This window comes from Rhododendron vialii, chromosome 6a, assembly GCF_030253575.1.
Source record: "Rhododendron vialii isolate Sample 1 chromosome 6a, ASM3025357v1".
Lineage (NCBI taxonomy): Eukaryota > Viridiplantae > Streptophyta > Magnoliopsida > Ericales > Ericaceae > Rhododendron > Rhododendron vialii.
Window position 1 is genome coordinate 42,713,646 of NC_080562.1, and position 23,075 is coordinate 42,736,720.

Genomic DNA, 23,075 nt, shown 5'->3' on the forward strand with positions numbered 1-23,075 from the left:
GAGTTCTTCGTTCAAGACGATGTGTGTTCGAAAAGATTGTATCGTTTATTACAAATGTCAATGCCACACTCAAGAAAGCTAACCAACCTTAGTATCATAGTAGTATCAATCTTATTAGACTGCTAATTTTGTCACTGATCAACTATTGTGAATCATGGTTTTATACCATAAAATAACCACGTTAAAATATCGCATAGCACCTTGAAGCTCACTGCTTTATTGTCAAAATAAATGGAAGGACAGGAACCCAATAAATAGGATGTCCACTTTCATTGTTTTCATATCTTTTTATTCCCTTTTCCTTTATCCATGAATCAATTATTGGGTGATTCCCTTTGAAGTGTACGAGGAAGTAGGCCAAGTGGGCCATCAACAGCAATAACTTAAGAAGTAGGAACCCCAAGGGGTAGTGCGTTGATCAGCCAGGATGGCAGGACGAGCGGCTTACACCCTAGAGTTTCAAGTTCGACTTTCCTGCATTATGAAAAGCTTTTGGGGTCACTCTATGTGTAAAAACCCTCTGAATTAGCAACGGTTTGGGAGCTGAAAAGATTAGTCTTGTGGTGTGTACAAGCTGGTCGGGGACTGCTCTTCATTTAAAAAAAAAACAAAAAACATAAGAAGTAGGCCAACTGGTCAACAAAAATAGTACTCCCTCCGTCCCTAAATGTTTGGCACTTTTGGGAGTTCTCACTTTTAAGGAAGATATATTATTGTATTGTGCAAAAATCAAGTGTCCCATCTTACCTTTTTAGTGTATTTTGAATAGTACTTAAAATTTTGAATTTGAAATTTTGTGCTCAAAAGAAAAGGGTAACATGGGAAGTTTACTATATTTTGCTTTTGACTTTTCAAAATGGACAAATTATATGGGACAATAAAAAGCATGAAAGTGCCAAACATTTAGGAACGGGGGTAGTAATCGTATTTGTAAGTGCCTTTCCGATAGAGTAATTACGACATTTGAAAATGCGTCCACTCCACTCTTGCTTTTATAGGAAAGAAAAGAACACGGGACCAGTCACCCACCATGGCCGTCACTGTGGCAGCTGAAATCTAGCAACTTTTGGGTAACTTCGCAAGAATATAGGTATGTTTTTGTGCTTATGTATCTATGTATGAATTCTTGACAAATGCGTTTTAGTTCAATCAAAACTAATGGGTACTTTGGAATCGAAGGCCATGGGAGTGGAAGCCAGAGATCATCAAACCCCTTTGGTTGAATCTTCGTTTTCTGCATCATCCATTCAACCCATCAAAAGAACTGGTCCGTCTTTCTTCTTCTTTCTTTTATTGTGCCCCCCTTTTCCCCTAACAGTCAATACCCATTGAATTTTTGGGTGATCTAAGCAATACCCTTGAATATTGATTCATCTTACAAAATGACTTCAGGAGAAGTATATATAAATCAAGCATTCAAGCCCAAACAATATCAGTTCACAAGAAATCATGCATTGGTCGAAATAAATCAAGTTTTTTTTGTGTGTAGAATTCGTATAAATTAAATCGAAGTATCATGAATTTGTTGACCTGACCAGGATAAAATTTAGTTTTATCTTCATATTTTATTAACTTTTGCAAGAAGCAACACTCACATGTCAATTATTTTCACATCTATCAAGTATCATCTTCACGTGAGATGGCCGTATATGGGTGGAGAATTATGCTTAAGATATTGTATATAGCTAAGATATGGGTTTATTGATTTTATGAAGGGGTCCTATGGACCGCTGTGGCGCACATAATAACGGGAGTGATAGGGTCAGGGGTACTATCACTGGCATGGAGCGTGGCTCAGCTAGGTTGGATTGCAGGACCATTGACAATGCTGACATTTGCGTCAATCACTATTGTTTCTGCCTTCTCTCTCTGCAACTGCTACCGGTCACCCGATCCCCTTTGCGGGCCTACCAGAAATACCTCCTACTTGGCAGCCGTTCGGATGATTTTAGGTGAGACACTACACAAGTACATAGTTTAAATAGATTATCATCACAGCCCATTTTAGGAAAAGATTCCTCTTGTCATGCCAAATTTTCAGGAGCAATTCCAATCCCCATTTGTTGTAAGAAAGTTCTCTAAGTCCACAATTTCCTTTTGCAAAACTTTTTTTTTTTTTTTTGACATGGTCCTTTTGCAAAACTTGTATAGAAGGAACTAACTGCCTTTTAATTCTGTTGGAATGGAGTTAGAGGCTATGGGTTCACTTCTTGTCCTGAATAGTGGATGACTTGAACAGCACCATTGCACCACAACTAATGTGTTCCTTATTTCAGCACTTCTATTTATGTTCCTTTGCACTGAGCATGCTGCTTAGTCATTCTTATGGTACTTTGTCTGGGATGTGTAATACCATTGGTTTCTGTGGGCACTGGTTTCAGCTATTTAGTTTTACAGGAAACTACTTATAATTTAGCTCAGATAGGTGATTCCAGCTACTGTTCTCGTGAGATATTCTTGCATTAGTTGAGAAATGTTTGGTCATATACCAATTTAAGCGGTTTTGATGCATTGCAAAGGGACCCAATATTTAGATGCTTGCTTATTATCACATGATTAAACTTTGGAGGACAATCATTTGTATGGATTATTTTGCTTATCAGCATATTAGACCTAACAGTTGCCACGGGATCTGATTTCAGGAAAGAGGAGCGCAGTAGTGTCTAGTATCATTCTACGAATAAACTATTGCAAGGTTGGGATCGTCTATACCATTACGGCTGCTACCAGCATTAGGTATTCCTTCTCTAATTCCTCATTGTTTAGATGTTTTCCTCTCACAATATGGCATCCTATCTGTAGTGAATTTGGCTTTCCACGGTTCAAATCTGGTTCTACAACGTAAGTTTACTCGAGGAAAGCGCTCACTTAACAAGGATTCAATTGTGTTACATACTTGAGCTGTTTCAGATGAAGATGGGTTAATGAAATCAAGTTAATGAATTCAATCAACAAGCCAGTGGTTCCTTCTTTATTTCAGCTACTGATGTTTTCTCTCACTTAACAAAAAAAGAAAAAGAAGATTCATTTGTAACTGTTCTGTTATGTTAATGGCTGCAGAGCAATTCTGAAATCAAACTGTTACCACAAAGAAGGGCACCAAGCTGCTTGTGACTATGGATATACTTCTTATATGCTCTTCTTTGGATTTGTTCAAATAGTAATGTCTCAGATACCCAACTTTCGTGATACAGAATGGCTCTCAATTGTCGCTTCAATCATGTCATTCTCCTATTCGATCATTGGATCGGCACTTGGCCTCGCTAAAGTAATAGGTATGGTCAATTATTTGCTATGTAAGCTGGCCTGGACATCTGAGTTATCAAAAGAATATTATATGCCATGTAAATGTATCACTGCAGTTGGTAGGGTGGCTGAAATGACAGGATAATTTAAGGCACCATTTGGATATAAGAATTTCAAAAGGAATTGAGATCTGGGCCTCAAATCCTCGCGTTCCCTTTTGATGATTATGAATTTCAAATCTGGCCAAATCAGCTTATTGATTCCTCCGCCACCTCCTCCTCTCATCTGGGCCGTATTTTCTTCATTTTTCATCGTATTTTCCAATTGTTCAGACGTCTGCTTCTGCAGTTCTTCTTGATCTTTGCTTGCACATCTGGGGGACTCCTCCTCTCATTTGGGCAGTGTTGTCTTTGTTTTTCATCATTCTTTCTGTTTGTTCAGACTTTCTGCTTCAGCATTATCTTCTCTTGCGCATCTGGGAACATACGGGACTTATCTTTTAGAACTTCATACTGGGGGAGAAGATTATGAGAGAGGTGCACTGAGGTGATTGCGGGGAAGATCATAGTCATGGAAGACTTAAAGGGATTTGGCAGCAACTGCTGAACCTGGTGGTCCCTGGATTCAAGCTCTTCTTCTCCTTTCACTGGGAGCAGTGGGAGCTATTGATCTATATGGCTATATTCTTTAGTTATCTTGTTTTTCTGGTTGTGCATATGCATATTTTTCATCAAAACCACTGTTTGAGATGTCTAATTTGAAATACCCAAAGCATTGAAATCCGTGTATTTTAAAGCAACTCCCCCATCAAAATCTACGTATCCAAATGGAATCCAAAAGTTTCTCCTGCGAAATCAAACAGTTTTGATGCCCATCAATTGGCATGTAGTCATGTACTCAAGAGTCTCAACATCCTGTTTCTTGAGTATGAAATGCAGGAGATGGAAGCGTAAAGGGTAGCATTGGAGGGGTACCAACTTCTACAGCATCTCAGAAAGTATGGTTGGTTTCTCAAGCGATTGGGGACATTGCGTTTGCTTTTCCATTCTCTGTCATTCTGATTGAGATACAGGTACCGTAGGTTTCCATTTTCATATCGGAGAGTTCCACTATATAAGAGCATCAAACCTGAATTAGTGTTATTTCCAAAACATGAAGGACACCTTGAAGTCGCCTCCACCAGAAAAGGTAACCATGAAGAAGGCCTCAGCAACAGCGATTAGTATAACGACATTCTTTTATCTCTGCTGTGGAGGATTTGGTTATGCGGCCTTTGGAGATTCTGCACCAGGGAACCTCCTAACAGGATTCGGATTCTATGAGCCGTATTGGCTCATCGACTTTGCCAATGCGTGCATCATTCTTCATCTAGTTGGAGGATATCAGGTACTGCTCCTACTAGAACTAATGATGCTACTTTCTTACACCTAAAACTTATGTTCTCTAAACAATTCACAAATCTAAGATTACCAGTTACCACGTCTAAAGATTGGTTTTAACCTATTTCAAGGTATAGAAATTGTGTTGATTGGTTTATTCTCGCCCTCCCAAGCCCAGTCCTTGTGATACTTTGGGGAGACTTCTTAGCAAAAGTTTCTATATTCATTGGAGAGATAGACAATGTACAGCTTATCATGCTTGCTTCCATAAACGGGAATGCCTTCCATTGAATGCCATTTGAAGTTGATTACTTGTTTAGAAGAAACTAAAGTTTTCAACCAACCAAATTGCTGCAACTTTTTATGCATGGCCTTAACTGATCTTTAGGTAATTTTAGTTCTGTTTCAAATGTTTGTCCTCTTTGTTGGCAGGTATTCAGTCAACCACTGTTTGCAGACTTGGAAAAATTGATTGCTGAGAAGTTCCCCAACAGTGAATTTATACATGAAAATTATGTTTTGAAAGCTCCAGTGTTGCCGGCTTTTAGGTTAAATTTTCTCAGGCTGTGCTTTCGAACAGTTTATGTTGCATTTATCACTGGAATTGCAATAGCCTTCCCCTACTTCAACCAAGTTGTGGGAGTAGCTGGCTCTTTAACCTTTTGGCCGTTGGTTATCTATTTCCCTGTGGAAATGTACATTGCCCAGATGAATATCCGAGCTTGGACAAGAAAGTGGATTGTCCTTCGTGTTTTTACCATTGTTTGTTTGATGGTCGCATTGTTTGCGTTGATTGGATCAATTGAAGGGTTGATAAAAGCAAGGTTTGGCTAGGTCATACTTTATTTCTCTTACGAAATGTAAGATCGCAAGACGCAAGATTTTGCCAGGGCATGCTTTATTCTACTGTAAAATGAGAGAGTGACAGAGCTATGTTAAAATAGTACAGGAAACAATGGTTGTTCACTTGATACTCAACCCAACTATGAAAAGTTGGCTTGACATAATCGTTGATGGTTGGTTCGCTTGCTTTTATCAAATTATTTGCTTATCTTTCCTTGTAATTTTTTTATGGTACCGTTGCACCCCGTGACCTAATCAATATTTCGTAACAGTTTTCTCATGATCAACCATGTGTTTATAAAGTGAGGTCGGGAATTGATGTGCGTAACATTTCATTGTACTGTTGCACCATGTAGGTTTTCATAGAAACCTACATGAACGATTAGAAAGTGGCAAGAAGCAATCGGCATAGACATTAATTAGCGACAATCGATATGGTCTTCAGGAGAATATATATATGTAGCGGCCGGTTCCGCTCATAGAACATTTGAAATATATGTGTGTGTATAAAGCTTGTGACTTTTCTCTTTCGATGGAGACATGACTAAAGTAGGTGCTTACTGTAATTGAAGATGCTGACTGTCTTTGGTTTCGGTGCTGATATGACCAAAAGCAATTATGCTTTTTACTTTCATGATGGTTTTTGCTTTTGACTTAGGATTTCATCCTTTCATCATATTGTTGATGTTGTACAATTTTTCTAGAGTTAAGTTATCTGTATACAATATTTTAGGTTGGAATTCAATATAGAATGGTTATACTTATTGAATACCTCGAACATAAAAAAACTAAATCTCACATACGTAGATTTTTATTTTTAGATGGAGAAATTCTACATAGATGGATTAGAATCTAATTACTTTGGCATTTACTACATAGTTGTGTATCATTGACTTTTTCTTTAACGGACTCGTGTAATTATAAAAGAAATCTATCCGTTGTGGCCAGCACAACAAAAATCTGACCGTTGGGTGTTCCTCCTCGTGTCGTTTAAATACCTGAGACTCCCTCTTTGTCGGCACAAAAACATCTCTCTCTCTCTCTCTCTCTCTCTCTCTCTCTCTCTCTCTCTCTCTGGTTGCCATTGTTTCCATACATAGCTCTCTGTTTAACGAAATCACATAACCCACCAATCACTCACTCACTCGCACACTCATTTGCATTTACTTATTCCCGCAAATCTTTCTCAATCAATGGCGGAATCCAAAGACACCCACATAGTCGAAATCCCCGTCGACGAAGAACACCAACAGAAGCAACAGATCACGATATCCGCAATGCAAAACCATCCACTGATGGAAATCTCCCAATCCCCTGGCCATCTCTTGCTCCTCAAGCTCTGGCAGAGAGAGGAATCCCTCTTCGCCCGTCGAATCTCCATGAAAGAGACCAGAATGGATTCCATCAAATCAGACTTGTTCCAACTTTGTTTTTTCTTCTTCGTCTTTCATGGGTTTTTCCTCACCATTTTGTTCACGTCTTCTATTAACTCGGAACACCGCGATCGCGTGTGTCGTAGTTGGTTTATTCCTTCGATTTTATCTGTTTCGAGTTCGGTTGTTATCATGTTGTTGGTTCAGATGAAATTGTACAGGTATTGGAAGGTGGAGAGGCAGTTACAGAGGGAGAGAGTTGAGAGCAGGGCATTGACAAGGTGCATTCAGGAATTGAGGATGAAAGGGGCGAGCTTCGATCTGTCGAAAGAGCCGCAAAATGGGAAGAGAATGAAAAGCTCGAGTGTGGAAATCAAGTGGAAGCCCCTCACTTGGTGTTACCAGAATCTGTTAACTATTTGTTTGCTTTGCTTTGCAGCTCTGGTCTCCCCCGCTTCCAAATTAATCCTCTGCGTTTAGGTTCGAGATCAAGTTTTGGAAGGGAAATTGGAAGGGGCCCATTTAGCAGCCAAGTGTCAAGGTTAGATCCTATATGGAGTAATTTTTAAGTATTTCCATTGATCTTGGCTACTAATTGTAGAAATTCTTCTCCCTCTCTCTCTCACAGATGAATTAGTTCATCGACAGCTTCAAAGGATCTACACATATCGAATAACTTGACACGCGTCAAATAAATTTGGGCACACATCTATGTCCGGAGCACTGCCGGGGGATGAAGCATCTTGGTCCGATCTTGCTTAGATTCAGCATAAAACAACAGCAGAACATCGTCGCGAGGAGCAGAAACGAAATCCTCCAGCATGTTGTGGTGCTTATGTTAAGGCCTAAACAACTTAACTTGCTATGAAGCCAAGCCCCATTCATATGAATTATGGTTTCCAATTTTTCCAGAAGGGCCAGCAACCGCATTTATATGCCCATTTGGCGGCTGAAGATACTTTTACTTCAGTGCAATGTATTCACCATGCAACACTGCTTGTGTTCTGATTGTTTTCGATTATACAAGAGTATTTTTTATACATGTACCCTTTTGCGCAGGAGCATACCCTACCACGAATAAGTACATTGAATTTTTTTCGCATTACCAAATGCTAAACTTGGTCCGGGAATTCTTGCACCAACAGCCAGGGAAAAAAGAACCAAGCGAAAATCAACAAAAGCAAAAAAACAGTACTTAAGATGTCTCTCTCAGACGATTAACGCTGCAGCCTTATCCTGTATATTCTGTCAAATCCTATGCACTCTCAAAGCCAAATATTCGGAAAACACCTGCAAAGCACAAACAGAATGTTAACCATCTTTGAAGTTCCTTTTTATCTGGTACTACTATAGCAAGAAGCTCAAGTACCTTCATCAGCCTGGTACTTGTTTTTATCATCTCCCGCATATGCAAGCAGATTGTATTTGGGATTCCATTCCACACTGTTCGTGGCAGCCCGGCAGGGAATTTGGTGGACTGATCGTCCAGTTTGAACATTGGACTGTTTCAGAACGTAGCAACTTAGCATTCTTCCAGTTAACTGAACCTTTAAATGGATACAAATAAAAGGCAAAATGTCGTAAAAATGATTTATGTTGCCAGCAAGGCTTGGTTTGTTAACTTTGGCTAAGCCACTCATAGTAGGCAATGTTTTTAACTTCAAATGGAAGGATACAACCACCACTGCACAAAAAAAACAATCTGAGTTTGCGATGTACATAACAGGTATATGACCAATATAAAGAAGCTCAATGACGATGCATACTATATCAGTGAATGAGTCTTCACTGGCAGAAGCAATAAATTCTCCAGTGTAGTTGAAGCTTACTGTCCTGACTGGCCACCTGAGAATAAGAAAATAAAAGCCATTTCCAGCCCATTGTTGAAGGTGACCACAGCGCTAAACAAGTACATGGAAGAGTTCTTGTAATGAAAAAAGGTTACTTGTACATGTCAAAATTGAAGAGAAACTCACTCGAGTTTTGTGAATGTTCGTACGCAGAGCATCTGTGAGATATCCCAAAGGCTGACCAACGAATCAGCACTTCCAACAGCAAAATATCTGCCAGAGAATGAGGTGGTCATTTCGGAGAGTAATAGTTTCTGTTACATGATATCTACTAAATAGTAGATTAGATCTGGTGTATTCCCAAGACTATGGGATCAGCAATTCCATGGCAAAAAGACAAACGTTGAGCCATTACATAAATGTATTATGGATGTAATCAGGAAGATATTCAAAATAGATAATAGAAATGTGTAGCTCACCTTCCTAATGGATCAATTGCAATGCAATAGCAACTAGCTGTATGAGCCACAAGGGTATCAAGTGGTTGAAGAGATGGATATGCTAGTACTTCAACAGTGCCTGAGGAAGGAATATAATAACCATAACAGGCACCTTATTTTTTAAGCAAGAAATGGTAAAGCATCCAAATCATGGAACAAAAAGAGTTCTATTCGTGGCATCAACAACCCCCCCCCCCCCCCCCCCCCCCCCCAAACCCAAAAAAAAAAAAAAAAAAATCAACTTTCCTGTTAAGCAATTGTTTCTCACCATTCCCTGTTGTCAAAAATAACCTATCGCCTGTCATGCTCCATGCCATCTCATTTACCTGATAAGAAAGGATTCAAGAACTGCTTAATATGCGGACTAAAATATATGGTATGTCTTGGAAGATATACTTCTATAGCCATCTGAGTATGGTATAAACAGTTAATCTTCTCCCAATAACTCCCAACCACTACTAAGTAATAAGCAATAACTAAGATGGTTTATGCCAGCCAAAATTTCCAGCTGATCGAAAGGGAGATTTCAACATCAGTTGAGAGAAACTACATTACCTCATAACTGAATTTCTGCTTATGGATAGCCTTAAATTTGCGCACGTCCAATATTGTTAGTTCATCATCCTATCGATAATGAAATCGACAGAGTGAGATAAGTGATCACATACTTCTACTAACTTGTAGAAGATAGAGCATAGAGAACATGCATTATTCAGGATTCCCTAACATCCAAATGATACCAAGAAACCGGAACCAGTGAAAATCCAGTTTTGAACATAAGATGGAATACATCGCTTCCTTAGTCTAATAATTATCGAGTTGAGCCAAGGGCTAATAGTAATAACTAATACGTGGGAGTGAGACCCGAAATAAACAAAACTACAAATTTTGACAAGTTTGAATACCACGAATTTAGAAAATAATGGGAACCATAACATATACCCTGTTCCCAACAGCAATGTGTGTACCGTCAGGCTTGTAGGTGATGTTAATGTTTTCATCACTAAGTTCAGCTTGCTGTGTGCATTTTCCACCTGCAGAAACCAAATTAGACATGTGCAAGTATCCCTGAAAGTACTTCCATTTTCCCGACAAGTATCTGAGTAGCTTGCGTTATTCTGATAAAGACTTAATTATGCAGCCATTTTTGACAAGCAGAAATAAGAAATGAAACTAACTCTTGGACTATTGTTCTTTCTTTTTCTGTGGTTACTTTTTCGAGATTTAATTTGAAAGGTATATGATTTTACACTTTTACTATTATTCACTTACACCTTGTTACAATATTTGCTTTACCTCTTCAAAATAATGTGGATGCAAACATCACCATATACATCTCGCTAAGACAACTCACTTAACCAATTTTTTCAGAAAGCACTTTCCCAGTAGCCTATCATAAGTTTGTAACCAAAGAACATGCCGTTGATAGCCATGATTGAAGTATTAGGGGCTTCTAGCTCTCTGTTGTAACAGGATATATCAAAGGAATTGCGGTGGCATGTCGGTTTCATATATTCAACATACTTCCCACTTCTATTAAGAAAACATACTTGCCCAGAATAAAATTCACTTACTACGGGCATCCCACAGACAAACAGTCTTGTCACCCGATGCAGTTGCTATTAAGTCAGAATGTTTCGGGTCCCAGCATAACTGATCCACGCTGTCATTGTGCCCCTTCAGTTCAATGTCTTTAACCTTACCCTGAACAAACATCTCCATATCATAAACGGAATACATGTGGGCGTTATAACTTAATGGAAACAAAGCATCCGTCATAATGATACCAGACAATGACACAACATTCCTGCAATGAAGGTGAAACTCAAGATAACAATGATAGAATTTATTGTAAAACGCAAGGAATAAGAAAACATATCACATATGTGCCCCTAATGTGATTCTAGGATAACCAACCAAAATGGAGTTATTTTAACAGCTAAGTTTGTTATTTTACAATCTTACGAGGGCTAGGTCCGCCAGGAAGTTACTGTACATAGACTGAGAATGACAAGAGACTGCTAAAAAACAAACACAAAAAGCAGGAATAAATAGGGCTGCAAACAAACTGAACTGTTCACAAGCAGCTTGAGGCTCAGACTCTTTAGTATATGAGTCGAGCTTGAGTTTTAAGGTCGTTTAGTAAATGAGACGAGCTCGAGCTGGTTCTAATGAATCTCGTTTATAAATGCTCGGCTCGTTCATAAAGGCTCCGCTCATTTTATAGAGGCTCGTTTAGTAAGCAAACCATTACTAAACGAGGCAAGCTGGAACTAGACTAATCATGAATGAGCAAAAGCTTCAAAGCTCGGATCATTTGCAGCCTTAGAAGTAAAACAAGCGTCCCGAGAGTCAGTCATACATGTCCATGAGGCTCGATATGCCAAATTCGAGCTGTTTGATCAGCAGAACCGGATGCAACCTTCGTGCCACTGCAATTCCAAGCAACCGAATGCACCTTTCATTTAAAATCAAACAAAACAAGAAACAAAACAAACATCAATTCGTCTAGAGTTAAAACAATGTTTTTTCAGAAACACACAAGCAATACGCGGTAAACCTAGGGTTTTTCAGTAAGTTCGAACTGATCGCAACTTGACAAGAAAATATTTCGAGCGAGCGAGAGAGAGAGAGAGAGAGAGAGAGAGTACCTTCTTCTTGTGACCTTGGTATTCTCTGCTGTCAAGGTTTTTGAAGGGCGCGGTTTTATCCATTTCCGGGCTCTGCAATTCGTCGTTCCGTTCTCTTCTCTTCGTCCACTTCACCGTCTTCGCACACTGGTCTTGCCAACTTGCCGCGTTCTACAGCCTTTTGGATTTTTAGACCATCACAACCGTCCCTACAATATTGACAAAATAGTATCGGAGAGTCTGTTCGATGCACGTGAGTGAGCAGAAACATAATTACATTTGGAGTTGTATTTAAAAATGTGAGTAATGAATGTCTAAACGAGGCACCGCCCTTTGTAGGTCCTATCGTATGTTTCGTTGTGTATGTGAACATCTATTTGATTGTATATCGAAAAATTGAGTTTTGATTTATAAAATTTACGACGATTGACATTTTAACTTAAAAATTATTAACAAAATTCAAGTCGTAAGTCCGTTTTTATTTTGTTGGTAGATCTTTTGTTTTGTCTTAGGGTGGGCAAAAAGGAAAATAAAATAAACGATAATCTTATTAGGTGGTTTGGATGATTAAAATTAAGAGGGGTGAAAATAGTGAAAAATTAAGATGGCATATAATTTGTTTGGTCTAATTATTTCTTATTAGATTGAGAAATTTTAATCCTTTTCTCTCTTCTTTTTTTTTCTGACAGTCTAAAGGGCTTGTTGTTCATGTCTTGAGTTACAGATTTGATTCACATAATTGTTTGAGAGAATTTTAGATTATCATTCACAAATTATAGCTTTAAAAGCATAATTTCATAGCAAAATCTCTCGAAATGGGGACCCTGCCGTCCCCATAAGTGTTAGCCTACATCCGGGCCGTTCAAACCTCTCATGTTGTTGTATTAGGAACTTGTCACGTGGTATGAAGTTACAAACCAAACTAGTTAAGCTTGAAGGCACATCAAAAATATTGCTACAGTCAAATTAGAATAAAAACACATTTTTAAACCATTTGAAGTTTTTTTTCCTTAAAACAAGATCAAACAATTACTATTCGGCTTGATATGCAACAAAGTGTTCACAAAAATCAAGCCCCCATTAGGCTAATTTTTTGGCGTGATCTTTTTAATTGCTTTTTCTTCATTCTTATTTGCATTTTGGTTAAATTTTTACAGCATATTATTCGTCCCGTGAGAACCCAACTCTTCACTTTAAGCCCAGTCTAGACCACAACGGTTCCTGATTCTTTATGACCATAAATAACAGCTTCACAGTCCAATTCATACACACTTTTGCATTCCCTGGAAAAAGGGCGGGAAATGTAATCATTCTTAAATCACTTTTGTCTTCCTTGTGTTGTGTACGCCTAATTAAAGATAAAAAGGAAAAAAATTTATTGTAAAATGGGATTGAAGTGAATGACACAAAAAGTGTAATTAAACAGAAAATGCAAAATTTGCAAGAGTATTCTGTGGTTTGAATTGAATGACACAAAAAGTACGAGTAAATAAATCGGTTACTGAAAACTCATGTATTTTGGGTTTTCGTTTTTCAGAAAATATAATGAGAACAACTTTACAAATAGAGTACAAATATTATTTTACCGATCAAATAGAATTTCCAAAGAAAGTAATGTAAACGAAGAGAAAGATTTGTATCCTCGGAACGAGCGAGAGAGATGGGGAGAGATTGATCGAACATTTGACTTTAAAAAAAAAAACCAAAATAACATCTCAATTACCCATAGAATAGAAGCATCAATTGGACATGCCAACAACCATCAATACACATAGATGTTTTTTTCTTCAATATAAATCAAACTTTCACAAGGCGAACATTGAATTAGAACACTTGGAGATACATAATATATTCAAGCACAGGATAAAATTAATTCCTGAATGACAACTCAATTATGCTTGGGATCCAATAATGAGCTGAGCCCTTTTGGTTTTGGCATTCGGTGGTGTAGGGCCAGCGTGCCTGGCAACATAAGGTAAGGGTACATTACACACATTACTACTTTTTTTTCTCTCTCTCTCTCTCTCTCTCTCTCTCTCTAACTGTATATTCAGAACAGTTCAAGCATACATCGACTAATATTGTTTGACTAATATTGTTTGTCCTGAAGACTGAAGTTAAAATTAGACAAACCTTTCTTTCTTGGTTCTATGAGTGATTTTTGTTGGTGGTAAGTTAGGGATGGAACCAGAATTTTACCCTAGCAGTTGTGAAATGTGTACTAAAAAAATAAAAAAATGAATTATAATATTAATAGTCATCAACTCTACAAAAATAATTAAAATAACGTAACAAAAACTATAATAAATGATATTTGTCATTTGCACATTGAGTACAAAAAAAAACTAACTTTAATTTTGTAGGTTAAGTTGTTTTCGGGTTAAAGTGTGGAGTTTTTTTCCCCTTAATTATACGTCATTCTTTATATTATTTTGGCCCATTGAATTTAATTTTAGAATACTTTTTTAGGTGTCCTTAATTTCTTGAAAAACATAGAAGATTTAGGACTAGTATATAACAAAAAATAAAGACAAAATTTTAGCGGTGGCGAGACTACATATGTTGGGGATAATTTTTTTTTATACATATAATAATTGCAATTTTTAAAATTCTTGTCGTAACGGCTGCCGCCACTAAACCCCCTACTTCCATTCTTGGATAAGTCCGACTGTGAACTCAAATGTGTAAGCTCCTTGCCGATATCACTCTCCCACTCGGCCAACTTCTAAGAATTTTAATTTTATCTCCCTTATTTACTCTTTTTATGATGCATCAATGGGAGTTGGTGGCATTCTCCCACCAATTTCTTAGAATTTTAATATTCTCTCTCTTACTTACTCTTTAAGGGCGAAGATGATGAGGGAAAAAGGGTCATGACTCATGCATGATGCATCAATAGTAGTACCAGTAGGGGGTGACCCCAGTGATAGGAACTCTTAGACCTTTCCAGTGCTACTTTAATGGAGTATTGTTTTTAATACTTCCTGCACTTTTGCACAATAAGTCAAGAACCACGAAATTTTTGATAAGAAACATATACCACGAAAATTTGTTTCCAACTTCCCTAATTTCAAGGTGATCAAGAAAATAGTTGAACTACTCCTTTTTAGCCCATTAGAGACCCATTTCAATAATTAAAATCGTTCATTTATAAAGCTCGTTGAGAAGATTAATCATGTCAAAAATAACCTTAATCTGATATGGATACATGAATAACCAAGACGTATTTATCTAGAAATAACATATTCTGATTATCGGCATGTGTGTTTTTTTAATGTAAATGTGTTTTAAAATTATACTGTTAATATCCGTCTTTAATGCTTGAGCTTATAGTTAAAGTTTTTGAAATTTATAATTTTAATTATTAAAGTGAGCCGAAAAAGGCGACAATGCTGGACAACAAAGTAATTTTCTTGGACCGGAGATGATCCTAACTTTTAAGGTATTTCCAACCACAGTGACCAAAAAAACACACTATAATACAATTTTTTACACTTTTTATTTTTTTAAATATATTTTCACACATATTAAAACATGAGAATAAATTCTTTACACCGCCGGTGTAAACATTTATTTTCTCCAAATCAATTACATTGCGCTACGTTGCAAAACAGTGGTCCCAATCAATAAAACATGGTGACATGGCGTAATCTAATTGATTTGGAGGAAACAAATATTTACACTAGCGGTGTAAAGAATTTAATCTCTTAAAACATATACTAGTAGCAATTTTCATTTTTTAATTTAACTTTCACCAACTACTAATAAATTATAGGAGGGGGGGAGGAGTTTTACCGTTTCACGGCGCGAGTTTTACATGCACACGTAACTATCAACAACAATTACGCAAAGCTTGCGTCCTTCTGTTCTGTTCAGACCTTTCAATAAATACGAATGCTTCTAACCACTGCCGCTAATTCCAGAGAGAGAGAGAGAGAGAGAGGAGAGTTGGTGGGCAATCTGGCGCCGATCTCGCCGGAAAACATGTCTTCCGGCAGGTACATGGCCTACTCTCCCTCTCCCTCCGCCCCTCCCTCTCCTCACATCGGCGGCCTCCGCTCCTCCGCCACCGCCCTCGTCGAGCACGAGAAGTAAGCTTTCCTTCTCTCCCCAACCCTCTCCAACCACCTATCCATAGATCTGTCCGTATTAACTCTCTTCGTACTAATCGATTGCTTTGATGCTTGGGTTTCCAGCACGATTTTACTTGCTTTCAGTTTGTTTTTTTGTTGTTGTTGATGTTATTGTGTGTCGACGATTACAGGCGTACGGATCGTGTTTTCTTTTACTGTGCTTCAATTTAACAGCCTAATCAATCGCAGCTCAATCGCTTTCATCTTGAATGTTTAGTTTAATATCTGTGGCGAGAATTGACTGCCGCCAAAATACTTGAGTGCTAAGAGTATAGTAGTTAGTTTTAGGATCTAAGGTTTCTTTTCCCTTGGTTTAGATGTGAATTTGGTTTTAGGGCTGTGTTTCTACCTCAGCTCTTTATTTAAACTATTTCTAGCCCTTTCTCGAACTACTTGAGGTTTTAAGTAGAAGCATTATTTGATGGGTCCTTCTAGTGTGGTACTGGGCTGTCAATAAGCTAAGAAAGAGACGGAAAACAAACGCAAATGCAAACCCCAATGCACCTTTTACATTTTTTCAATACACTTTCCACATGTTCAATACCCTTTTCACATGTTTCAATACACTTTTTAAACCTTAACAACAACGCATTGGGCTATTTTTAGCATTTTCCTTATTTGATACTCCTAGAAGTTGGGCACACAAGGTGTTTGCGTGTTTGGATTCATGGAGTGTGGGGGTGGGTAGTTGAGCTCGAGTGGTTTTACTTTTTTGTCCCAACCTTAATCAAGGTCTAATTAAGGTAGTTGTAAAATTTTGTTTTCTACTAGGACAATGTTGGAAATTACTTTTGTGGCACGGCTTCAGAATTTGTTCACAAGAATTGGTGTTCTCCCTTTCTCTATTAGCATAGATGTAGCACCCCAATGGGTAAACTTATGAGATCGGTGTTGCTGCTGCTGGTGACGGTGATCATAAAAGCTGCACTGTCTGCAGTATGCTGAAGGAGTTTTATTTGCTATTGTTCATGCTTTGAGTGGCTGTTTAGTCCTTTTATTGTGTCCCTTTATGTTGTTGTTTGATGAAAATTTTGCAGCTGGTGAATGTTCTTGATTAGGTTCTTATTTGCATAGCTACCATCGAAAACATTTTATTGAAACCGATCTTCTTCTGACAGGTATCTCTCTGAGTTACTTGCGGAGCGTAACAAGCTTAATCCATTTATGTCCGTGATTCCTCAGTGTTGTCGGTTGTTGAATCAGGGTGAGTGTGGTAGTCCATTGTTGTCGCCCATGTGATTGGAAAATTTGTGGAAATGTTTGAGTTTTATGTTGTGTTATATATTTCCTCCGGGAACTTTACTGGAAGATTGCAAGAAGGCGGCTCCAACAGTACCATAAATTGTAACCTACCGGAAAATCAAGATTAAGAGCATTCTCATAAAGATTGAAAAACTATGATAACAAATTTTTTTCTATAGCCATAGTTTAGCAGCTTTTGGGCCGCAAATTTCCAACCTTGATATTTGATTGTGCTAGACACTTTGTGAATGGTAGTTGGGGTTTTCTTATTCGTTGATTACAAGGCAATTCAATGTTGGTAAGACTTAGGGGTCCTCTTATTAACCTTTTCATTACACGCCTGCTTTTTTGCAAAGTTGGTGGAGTTCTTACATCATTCTTTTTTTGAAACAGCAAAAATAAATTTCATTAACTCATAACATGAAGTACAGAGATAATAGGGGCTTAGGTACACCGGCCTGACCACCCAAGACCCTCTTCTTACATCATTCTTAACTGTAGAGTTACACTGTTCTTGTTGTGAAACAATAATTGAGATTACCAATCTGGGCCTTGGCAGAGGGCGTGCCTGGTTGTGGCTCTTGGGCAAGGATATATTTTGGATGTTTTATGGCCTATTATGCGCCATGGGATACTAGATGATGCTGTCCTTCCAATTAAGCTAATGATAATGAACTGCAGAACTTGTGATTAAATCAATGGGAAATTTTACAAGAGTGCTGTTTAGTCAGTACTGCTAGGCAGATCAAAGGCCCAGCGATTGAGGTTGTGGAGAAAAGACAGCATAAACATGAATGGGCTGCAGCATAAGAAAGAATTGAAAAGAAAGGAGGACGTGACAAGCTGATGAATGCACTGGATGAAAGTTGCTAGTTCGTTGTTCAAGAGTTGTAACACTAGAACTTAAGGTGGTAACTAGAAGAAAGGAAGTCCACAAAGAAAGAGGGCTTGGTTGGTGAACAAAATCATGACTACTTATGGCATATTGGATGATATACTCTTTGGCATCTGTAGTTTAGCGAGTCAGCAACTAAAATAAGCTAGGATTATTTGGTTGGGATGGCACTTGGGCAGGGTTGCAAGTATATATTCCAGTCCATATGGTTGCCGCAAATATCCATCCTGACCCTTTCTAATGCCATAGTTTGGTTAGCGATTCTTGACTTTAGTTTGGTTTGCGATTCTTGTCATCTTTCCATGGTAAAAGCTTTATCAGATAAATTCTTTTTGTCCCTTCATGAGCTTGTCAATTAGAGATTTGATTGGTGTTTAATGAGGCGTTCAAGGGAAGAAACACACGAAAAGGGTATCTTGTGAGTTAAATGATGTCTGAGTGGGCCGCATACTGGTGGATCCTTTTCTTTTTCTTTGATGCTTGTTTTAATCCTTGAAAACAGAAAAAAGGAAAACTGAAAAGGGCCACTTGGGTCACTTTATGGAAGCCGGGGATAGAATCTTGGACAGGTTTCTGGCGGTCATTTGCCAATAAGGGCAAACTGCTGGAATCTTTGAAGTCAGTTTGATATTTTGTCGTCAGTGTAGGAGTCATCTTATTCCCGTTATGAATTCCAATGTTTATCAATATTAAAAGGTGGTTGCTTTCGCGTATGAGTTTTGGAATAATAGCTTGATATGTGTACAAAAAAATGGGATGGAGTTATCTATAAAGAAAATTAGGATTAGACTTGACAGTTGACACCTTGTAATTTTTCCGATTAACTTTAAGTGTGCTGTAGTGGAGTTATCTTTAGAAATAGAAAACGGAGGATATCATTTGTATATTCAAGCATTTTGAGTGGGATTGCTTTGATGGGGTGATATGAACACTGCCTGATCTGGTTTTGGATAGCTGAAAAGATGAGCCTGTTTAAGCTATACTTAATTGGTTTCTCGTCCAAGCCTGTTAAGTGGGCTTGCTTTAGCCAATTGGTTGGTCCTTTGAAATTGCATTCCTGTTGATGATATTGTACTCATCTCTGTATCTATGGCCTGCAGTTTTGGGGGCACCCAGATTTATAGGTCTTGCTTTTCCTAGCAAAAAGTAGTTCTTCAACTAAAATGAGTATAACTTTTATTATTTTGATTCGAATTTCTCATTTTTCTGAGTTTTTCATATTTTTTGTTCTTTTTCGCCATTGTCACCTTTCTATGGAGGATACCAGACATATGTTGTTAAAGGTGCCATCTAGGACTTTTCTTCAAGAGATATCAGGTTTGAATCTCATGGGGTGGACAAATGCTTAATGTCCATTCCTCGCTCCCCTTTAAGGTTGCTACCCCCCTGGGCTTTGGTCTGACATCTTCTTGGTATACATGCGTCTGGGCGACCTTGTGTACATGAGGGTTTAGTCTGGGCGATGCCTTGGACACCCCTCATTAAAAGTTCGATGATAAGATTTATTAAGATTGTCATATTTTTCTAATAAGCACCTGTTTCATTGAAGATGTGCTTCCTTATGTACCCTTTTCCATTTCATATAAGTTGTTTTGTTGAGTTTGTCAAGGGTCTTTTCTGACAAATATTCTAGCAACTCTTTTTGTAGTAGGCGTGTATTGGCCATTCAGTTATGAAATGAGAGACTATAACTGCACGATGTTTTCCCCTTTTTCCCAGGATATATTTGTATGTAAGATGAGTTCCGTACATAGGGGTAGTTATGACTGACCCAGGAAACAATCCATGTTGTCTATCCATTATGTGGCGACTGCTAACAAATTTCTTGACAAATGCTAACTGGTACATCTTATTCTTGACTACTGACATTTTTGGAGCAGAAATTTTGCGTGTAACCACACTATTGGGGAATGCATCAATTTTAGATCAAAGTGGGCTTGAACATGCTAGCCCCCTGGCGTCAGGAGGAATATTTTCCAATGGAGGATCCAATGTGAACAGATGGGCATCACCGTTTCAATCAGAAGTACGGATACTAACCATTAACATAACATATTGTTTGATCTAATTTCACTGTTTTTCAGAAATATTCCTGACAGTTTTTTTAACATTTCTTGCTAACTTCATTATTCTGGTCGAGCGTATTGTGAAATTCCACTTCAGCCAAGACAGGTAGTTTGAGGCTAACATCATAAACTACTAGCACATGGATATAACTTAACATGATCCTCCATAACTGGATAAATGTCCCTGTACACATTAATGTATTAGTACCATATGGGTAGAGATGTGTATGGATATGACCTATATTTGAGGTATTGCGTGAGACTTGCTCGTTACCTATAATAGCTGAAACAGTTGGAGATCTGTTCTACTGCTAACTCATCCACTGATGCAGTGTTAAGTGGTGGATGTCGCAAGGGGAGACTTTTGGGAAGTGAACAAACTACTTGTGTTTTTGTCTCTATGAAGCAGCAAATTTGTTAAGCTGGTGATACAGCAGTTTATGGCAACAAGAAAAAGGAAAAGACTTACTACACCTGGTCATATTTGCATAACAATTGCTATATCTCCGTGTCAGTGCTCTAGCTTCAGATTCATAGGAAAGTTCTTTCATGATTTGCACAAATGTTAGCATATGTTTATCATGTTTTCTTCTCTTATATGTTAAGGTGCACCTATTTACTTGTGGGTTATCTTATCTTTCCAATCTAGCTGTTCTTGTTACTTTTCCTATATAAAAAATTTGTAGATCTTACTGTGCGAAACAGTATCATAGTGTCTCCATCTACTTTGTTCTTCTAACGTTTTCTGGAATTTAATTATGCAGATGTCAGGTTTATCGCAGCTCTCATCTGCTCAAAACTGGCTTGGTTCTCAAGGTAGCTCATCTGGTCTTATAGTGAAGAGAACAATGAGGGTGGATATCCCAGTTGACCAATTTCCTAATGTACGGGTTGTTTTCTTATTTCATTTTGCTTTTTCAATTTAGCTTGATTGTATTTCATGTTGAACTTCCTGTTGGAAACTCGCTGTTGCAGTACAATTTTGTTGGGCGCCTCCTTGGTCCTAGAGGAAATTCTCTCAAGAGAGTGGAGGCTAGTACCGAGTGTCGTGTTCTTATCAGAGGACGCGGCAGCATCAAGGATCCTGTTAAGGTTTTTTTACTATATTTCAACCAACATGGTTGTGTTTCTTGGATGCTTTCAAAAGTATTGATTGCTTGATGTTTTTATTATTGTTCTAGACTATGAAGCCAATAATGCCACACACTATCTAATCTCCTTGTGATCCCGCATGATAGATGTGTATGTTTGTAGTTGGTAATAACAAAAATGAAGGGAGACTTGGCCAAAAGTCCCTCATATTTACATTTTTTGAGCTCAAGGACAAGCTCCTTTTGCAATCAAATCAAACACAAGGACAACTGTGCCTATGAAATTGCTTAAAATCCTAGGGTACCCTATGAAAGTGTCTAAAATCCTAGGGTATCCAATACATGAAAGTGCCTAAAACCCTAGGATACCCTATGAAAGTGACTAAATCACTAAAACCCTATAATAGGAAAGTGCACCCTAAAAGCCTATGAAATTGCCTAAACATGGTTTGGCCTTATGGCTAAAAAACTCAAAACGTTGAAGGACCTCCATTGAAAACTATTTTTGCTGGCGTCCTTCCTTTAAATAAAAACTATTTTACCGTGCTTATGGCTAATTTTCCCAAAAAGGAATCTCTCTCTAGACCAAGCTAAGTTACCACACCTCTACAGATACATGCCCCACTTTGTGCTCATTGTTCAAGTTTGCTAGTAATTTACTACATCTAGGGAGTTTCCTGGTTTTTCCGAACTATTCCTTGTTCGAGAAATATGAAGTTAATTGTTTTGAATCGTGACTGCAGGAAGAGATGATGCGGGGAAAACCTGGGTATGAGCATCTGAATGAACCTCTCCACATACTTGTTGAGGCAGAATTGCCAGTTGAAATAGTTGATGCTCGTTTAATGCAAGCACGTGAAATACTTGGAGATCTGCTCAAGCCTGTGGTAACTCTTTTCTATTGCCTTATCCTTAAAATACCCAAAATGATTTATCTTTCAATGAGACATTCAATCTGTATAGGACCGTCGCACATGACCTCTGCCTTAATTTAGGGAAAAAAATAAAAAATATGTGGCTTAATTTCGGTATTTACCTTTGCTGATCAATAAAAAACTTCTGTCTTTACATTTTCCAGCAGGACGAAGCTCATGATTTCTACAAGAAACAGCAGCTTCGAGAGCTTGCATTGATCAATGGTACACTTCGTGATGAAGGTTCTCAGATGTCTGGTTCCGTATCCCCCTTCCACAACAGTCTCGGTATGAAGAGGGCTAAAACTGGGGGGTGATGAGTTCCGGTTTGCTTTCAAAGCTTGAGTCTTAGTCTCTTCCATTCAACAGCAGTTCCCATACTAAGGTATTGCTGGGTCCTCCAATGCCTCCGACTACCATCGGGGCAATGGCACTGCTTTGTAACGGATGATATTATGGCGTGTGTTTGTGCGTGTATCTTCTATGAAGGTTTCGTGGTGGTATAGTATGAAAGGACCATGGGTGTGTAGGGGTTTGCTTTTGGCAGTTTGTGAGATCATTGTCTCTCTCCAAAGCTGTCTTTCTAACATCGGTATTTTTATTGTGAACTTGTGACGACAATTTTGGTAAGTTGGATGTTTATATGTGCGAACTGTAGTTTGTGTAGAGCGTGATGCGAGCAGTTATCTACCCTTTGTATGTTATCTGGGATGCAGTGTTCTTGTACTACCAAGTGAAATGCTGGACACATCGCTATTTGGGAGTCTGATTCTTTCTTCCAGAAGAAAAATGACACTAATCAAGAAAGCGTCGAATGACGGGATTCAAGAAAACAACCCAGAGAGAGAGAGAGAGAGATTGGTTTTATCAAATTTCGGTGCTGATAGTCCTAAAATTTTATTGGTTGATATTGGTAACACAGACATTGCATTTGAGCGAAGCCAAAATTAGGTGAATACAATTCGCACTGTAC

At 38.2% G+C, this 23,075-nt stretch overlaps 4 protein-coding genes and 1 long non-coding RNA gene across 8 annotated transcripts; 4 read left to right on the forward strand and 1 right to left on the reverse strand.

The window, feature by feature from the left end:
* Positions 1-957: 957 nt before the first annotated feature.
* On the forward strand, positions 958-5,665 carry LOC131329710 (probable amino acid permease 7). Of its 2 annotated transcripts, XM_058363049.1 has the most exons (8): positions 958-1,090; positions 1,180-1,267; positions 1,716-1,952; positions 2,643-2,736; positions 3,061-3,275; positions 4,185-4,318; positions 4,405-4,632; positions 5,058-5,665. In XM_058363049.1, exons 2-8 carry the CDS (start codon positions 1,183-1,185, stop codon positions 5,457-5,459), a joined length of 1,395 nt encoding a protein of 464 aa, XP_058219032.1. In that variant the 5' UTR covers positions 958-1,090; positions 1,180-1,182; the 3' UTR covers positions 5,460-5,665. The 2 variants fall into 2 exon arrangements, with proteins under 2 accessions (XP_058219032.1, XP_058219031.1); XM_058363048.1 differs by having other exon boundaries at positions 1,081-1,267.
* A 687-nt stretch (positions 5,666-6,352) lies between these two features.
* LOC131329760 (uncharacterized) lies at positions 6,353-7,951 on the forward strand. The gene is made up of 2 exons (XM_058363139.1): positions 6,353-7,382; positions 7,470-7,951. The coding sequence occupies exon 1, from the start codon at positions 6,662-6,664 to the stop codon at positions 7,319-7,321; it is 660 nt and encodes a 219-aa protein (XP_058219122.1). The 5' UTR covers positions 6,353-6,661; the 3' UTR covers positions 7,322-7,382; positions 7,470-7,951.
* Positions 7,821-11,992, reverse strand: LOC131329746 (THO complex subunit 3-like). Of its 2 annotated transcripts, XM_058363099.1 has the most exons (11): positions 11,783-11,990; positions 11,494-11,589; positions 10,706-10,835; positions 10,074-10,165; positions 9,687-9,755; positions 9,400-9,457; positions 9,111-9,210; positions 8,818-8,904; positions 8,608-8,686; positions 8,211-8,343; positions 7,821-8,131 (listed from the first exon to the last, which is right to left on the reverse strand). In XM_058363099.1, exons 1-11 carry the CDS (start codon positions 11,843-11,845, stop codon positions 8,097-8,099), a joined length of 942 nt encoding a protein of 313 aa, XP_058219082.1. In that variant the 5' UTR covers positions 11,846-11,990; the 3' UTR covers positions 7,821-8,096. The 2 variants fall into 2 exon arrangements, with proteins under 2 accessions (XP_058219082.1, XP_058219083.1); XM_058363100.1 differs by lacking the exon at positions 7,821-8,131 and having other exon boundaries at positions 8,215-8,525; positions 11,783-11,992.
* A 3,567-nt stretch (positions 11,993-15,559) lies between these two features.
* LOC131329742 (KH domain-containing protein At4g26480-like) lies at positions 15,560-22,768 on the forward strand. Of its 2 annotated transcripts, none has more exons than XM_058363094.1 (7): positions 15,560-15,852; positions 17,013-17,098; positions 19,912-20,057; positions 20,862-20,981; positions 21,073-21,189; positions 21,932-22,075; positions 22,267-22,768. In XM_058363094.1, exons 1-7 carry the CDS (start codon positions 15,656-15,658, stop codon positions 22,417-22,419), a joined length of 963 nt encoding a protein of 320 aa, XP_058219077.1. In that variant the 5' UTR covers positions 15,560-15,655; the 3' UTR covers positions 22,420-22,768. The 2 variants fall into 2 exon arrangements, with proteins under 2 accessions (XP_058219077.1, XP_058219076.1); XM_058363093.1 differs by having other exon boundaries at positions 15,624-15,852; positions 22,270-22,768.
* On the forward strand, positions 17,105-18,897 carry LOC131329792 (uncharacterized). The gene is made up of 2 exons (XR_009200843.1): positions 17,105-17,495; positions 17,608-18,897. It is a non-coding gene; the product is annotated as an uncharacterized LOC131329792 (long non-coding RNA).
* Positions 22,769-23,075: the final 307 nt, after the last annotated feature.

Coding starts and splice junctions, on each gene's coding strand:
- LOC131329710 (XM_058363048.1), top strand. CDS start 1,159: ATGGGTACTTTGGAATCGAAGGCCATGGGAGTGGAAGCCAGAGATCAT. Junction 1,268..1,715: donor TCAACCCATCAAAAGAACTG/GTCCGTCTTTCT, acceptor GATTTTATGAAG/GGGTCCTATGGACCGCTGTG. Junction 3,276..4,184: donor TGGCCTCGCTAAAGTAATAG/GTATGGTCAATT, acceptor TATGAAATGCAG/GAGATGGAAGCGTAAAGGGT.
- LOC131329742 (XM_058363094.1), top strand. CDS start 15,656: ATGCTTCTAACCACTGCCGCTAATTCCAGAGAGAGAGAGAGAGAGAGA. Junction 20,058..20,861: donor CATCACCGTTTCAATCAGAA/GTACGGATACTA, acceptor TTAATTATGCAG/ATGTCAGGTTTATCGCAGCT. Junction 20,982..21,072: donor CAGTTGACCAATTTCCTAAT/GTACGGGTTGTT, acceptor TCGCTGTTGCAG/TACAATTTTGTTGGGCGCCT.
- LOC131329760 (XM_058363139.1), top strand. CDS start 6,662: ATGGCGGAATCCAAAGACACCCACATAGTCGAAATCCCCGTCGACGAA.
- LOC131329746 (XM_058363099.1), bottom strand. CDS start 11,845: ATGGATAAAACCGCGCCCTTCAAAAACCTTGACAGCAGAGAATACCAA. Junction 11,590..11,782: donor ACCAAGGTCACAAGAAGAAG/GTACTCTCTCTC, acceptor TTTAAATGAAAG/GTGCATTCGGTTGCTTGGAA. Junction 8,132..8,210: donor CAAGTACCAGGCTGATGAAG/GTACTTGAGCTT, acceptor TGTGCTTTGCAG/GTGTTTTCCGAATATTTGGC.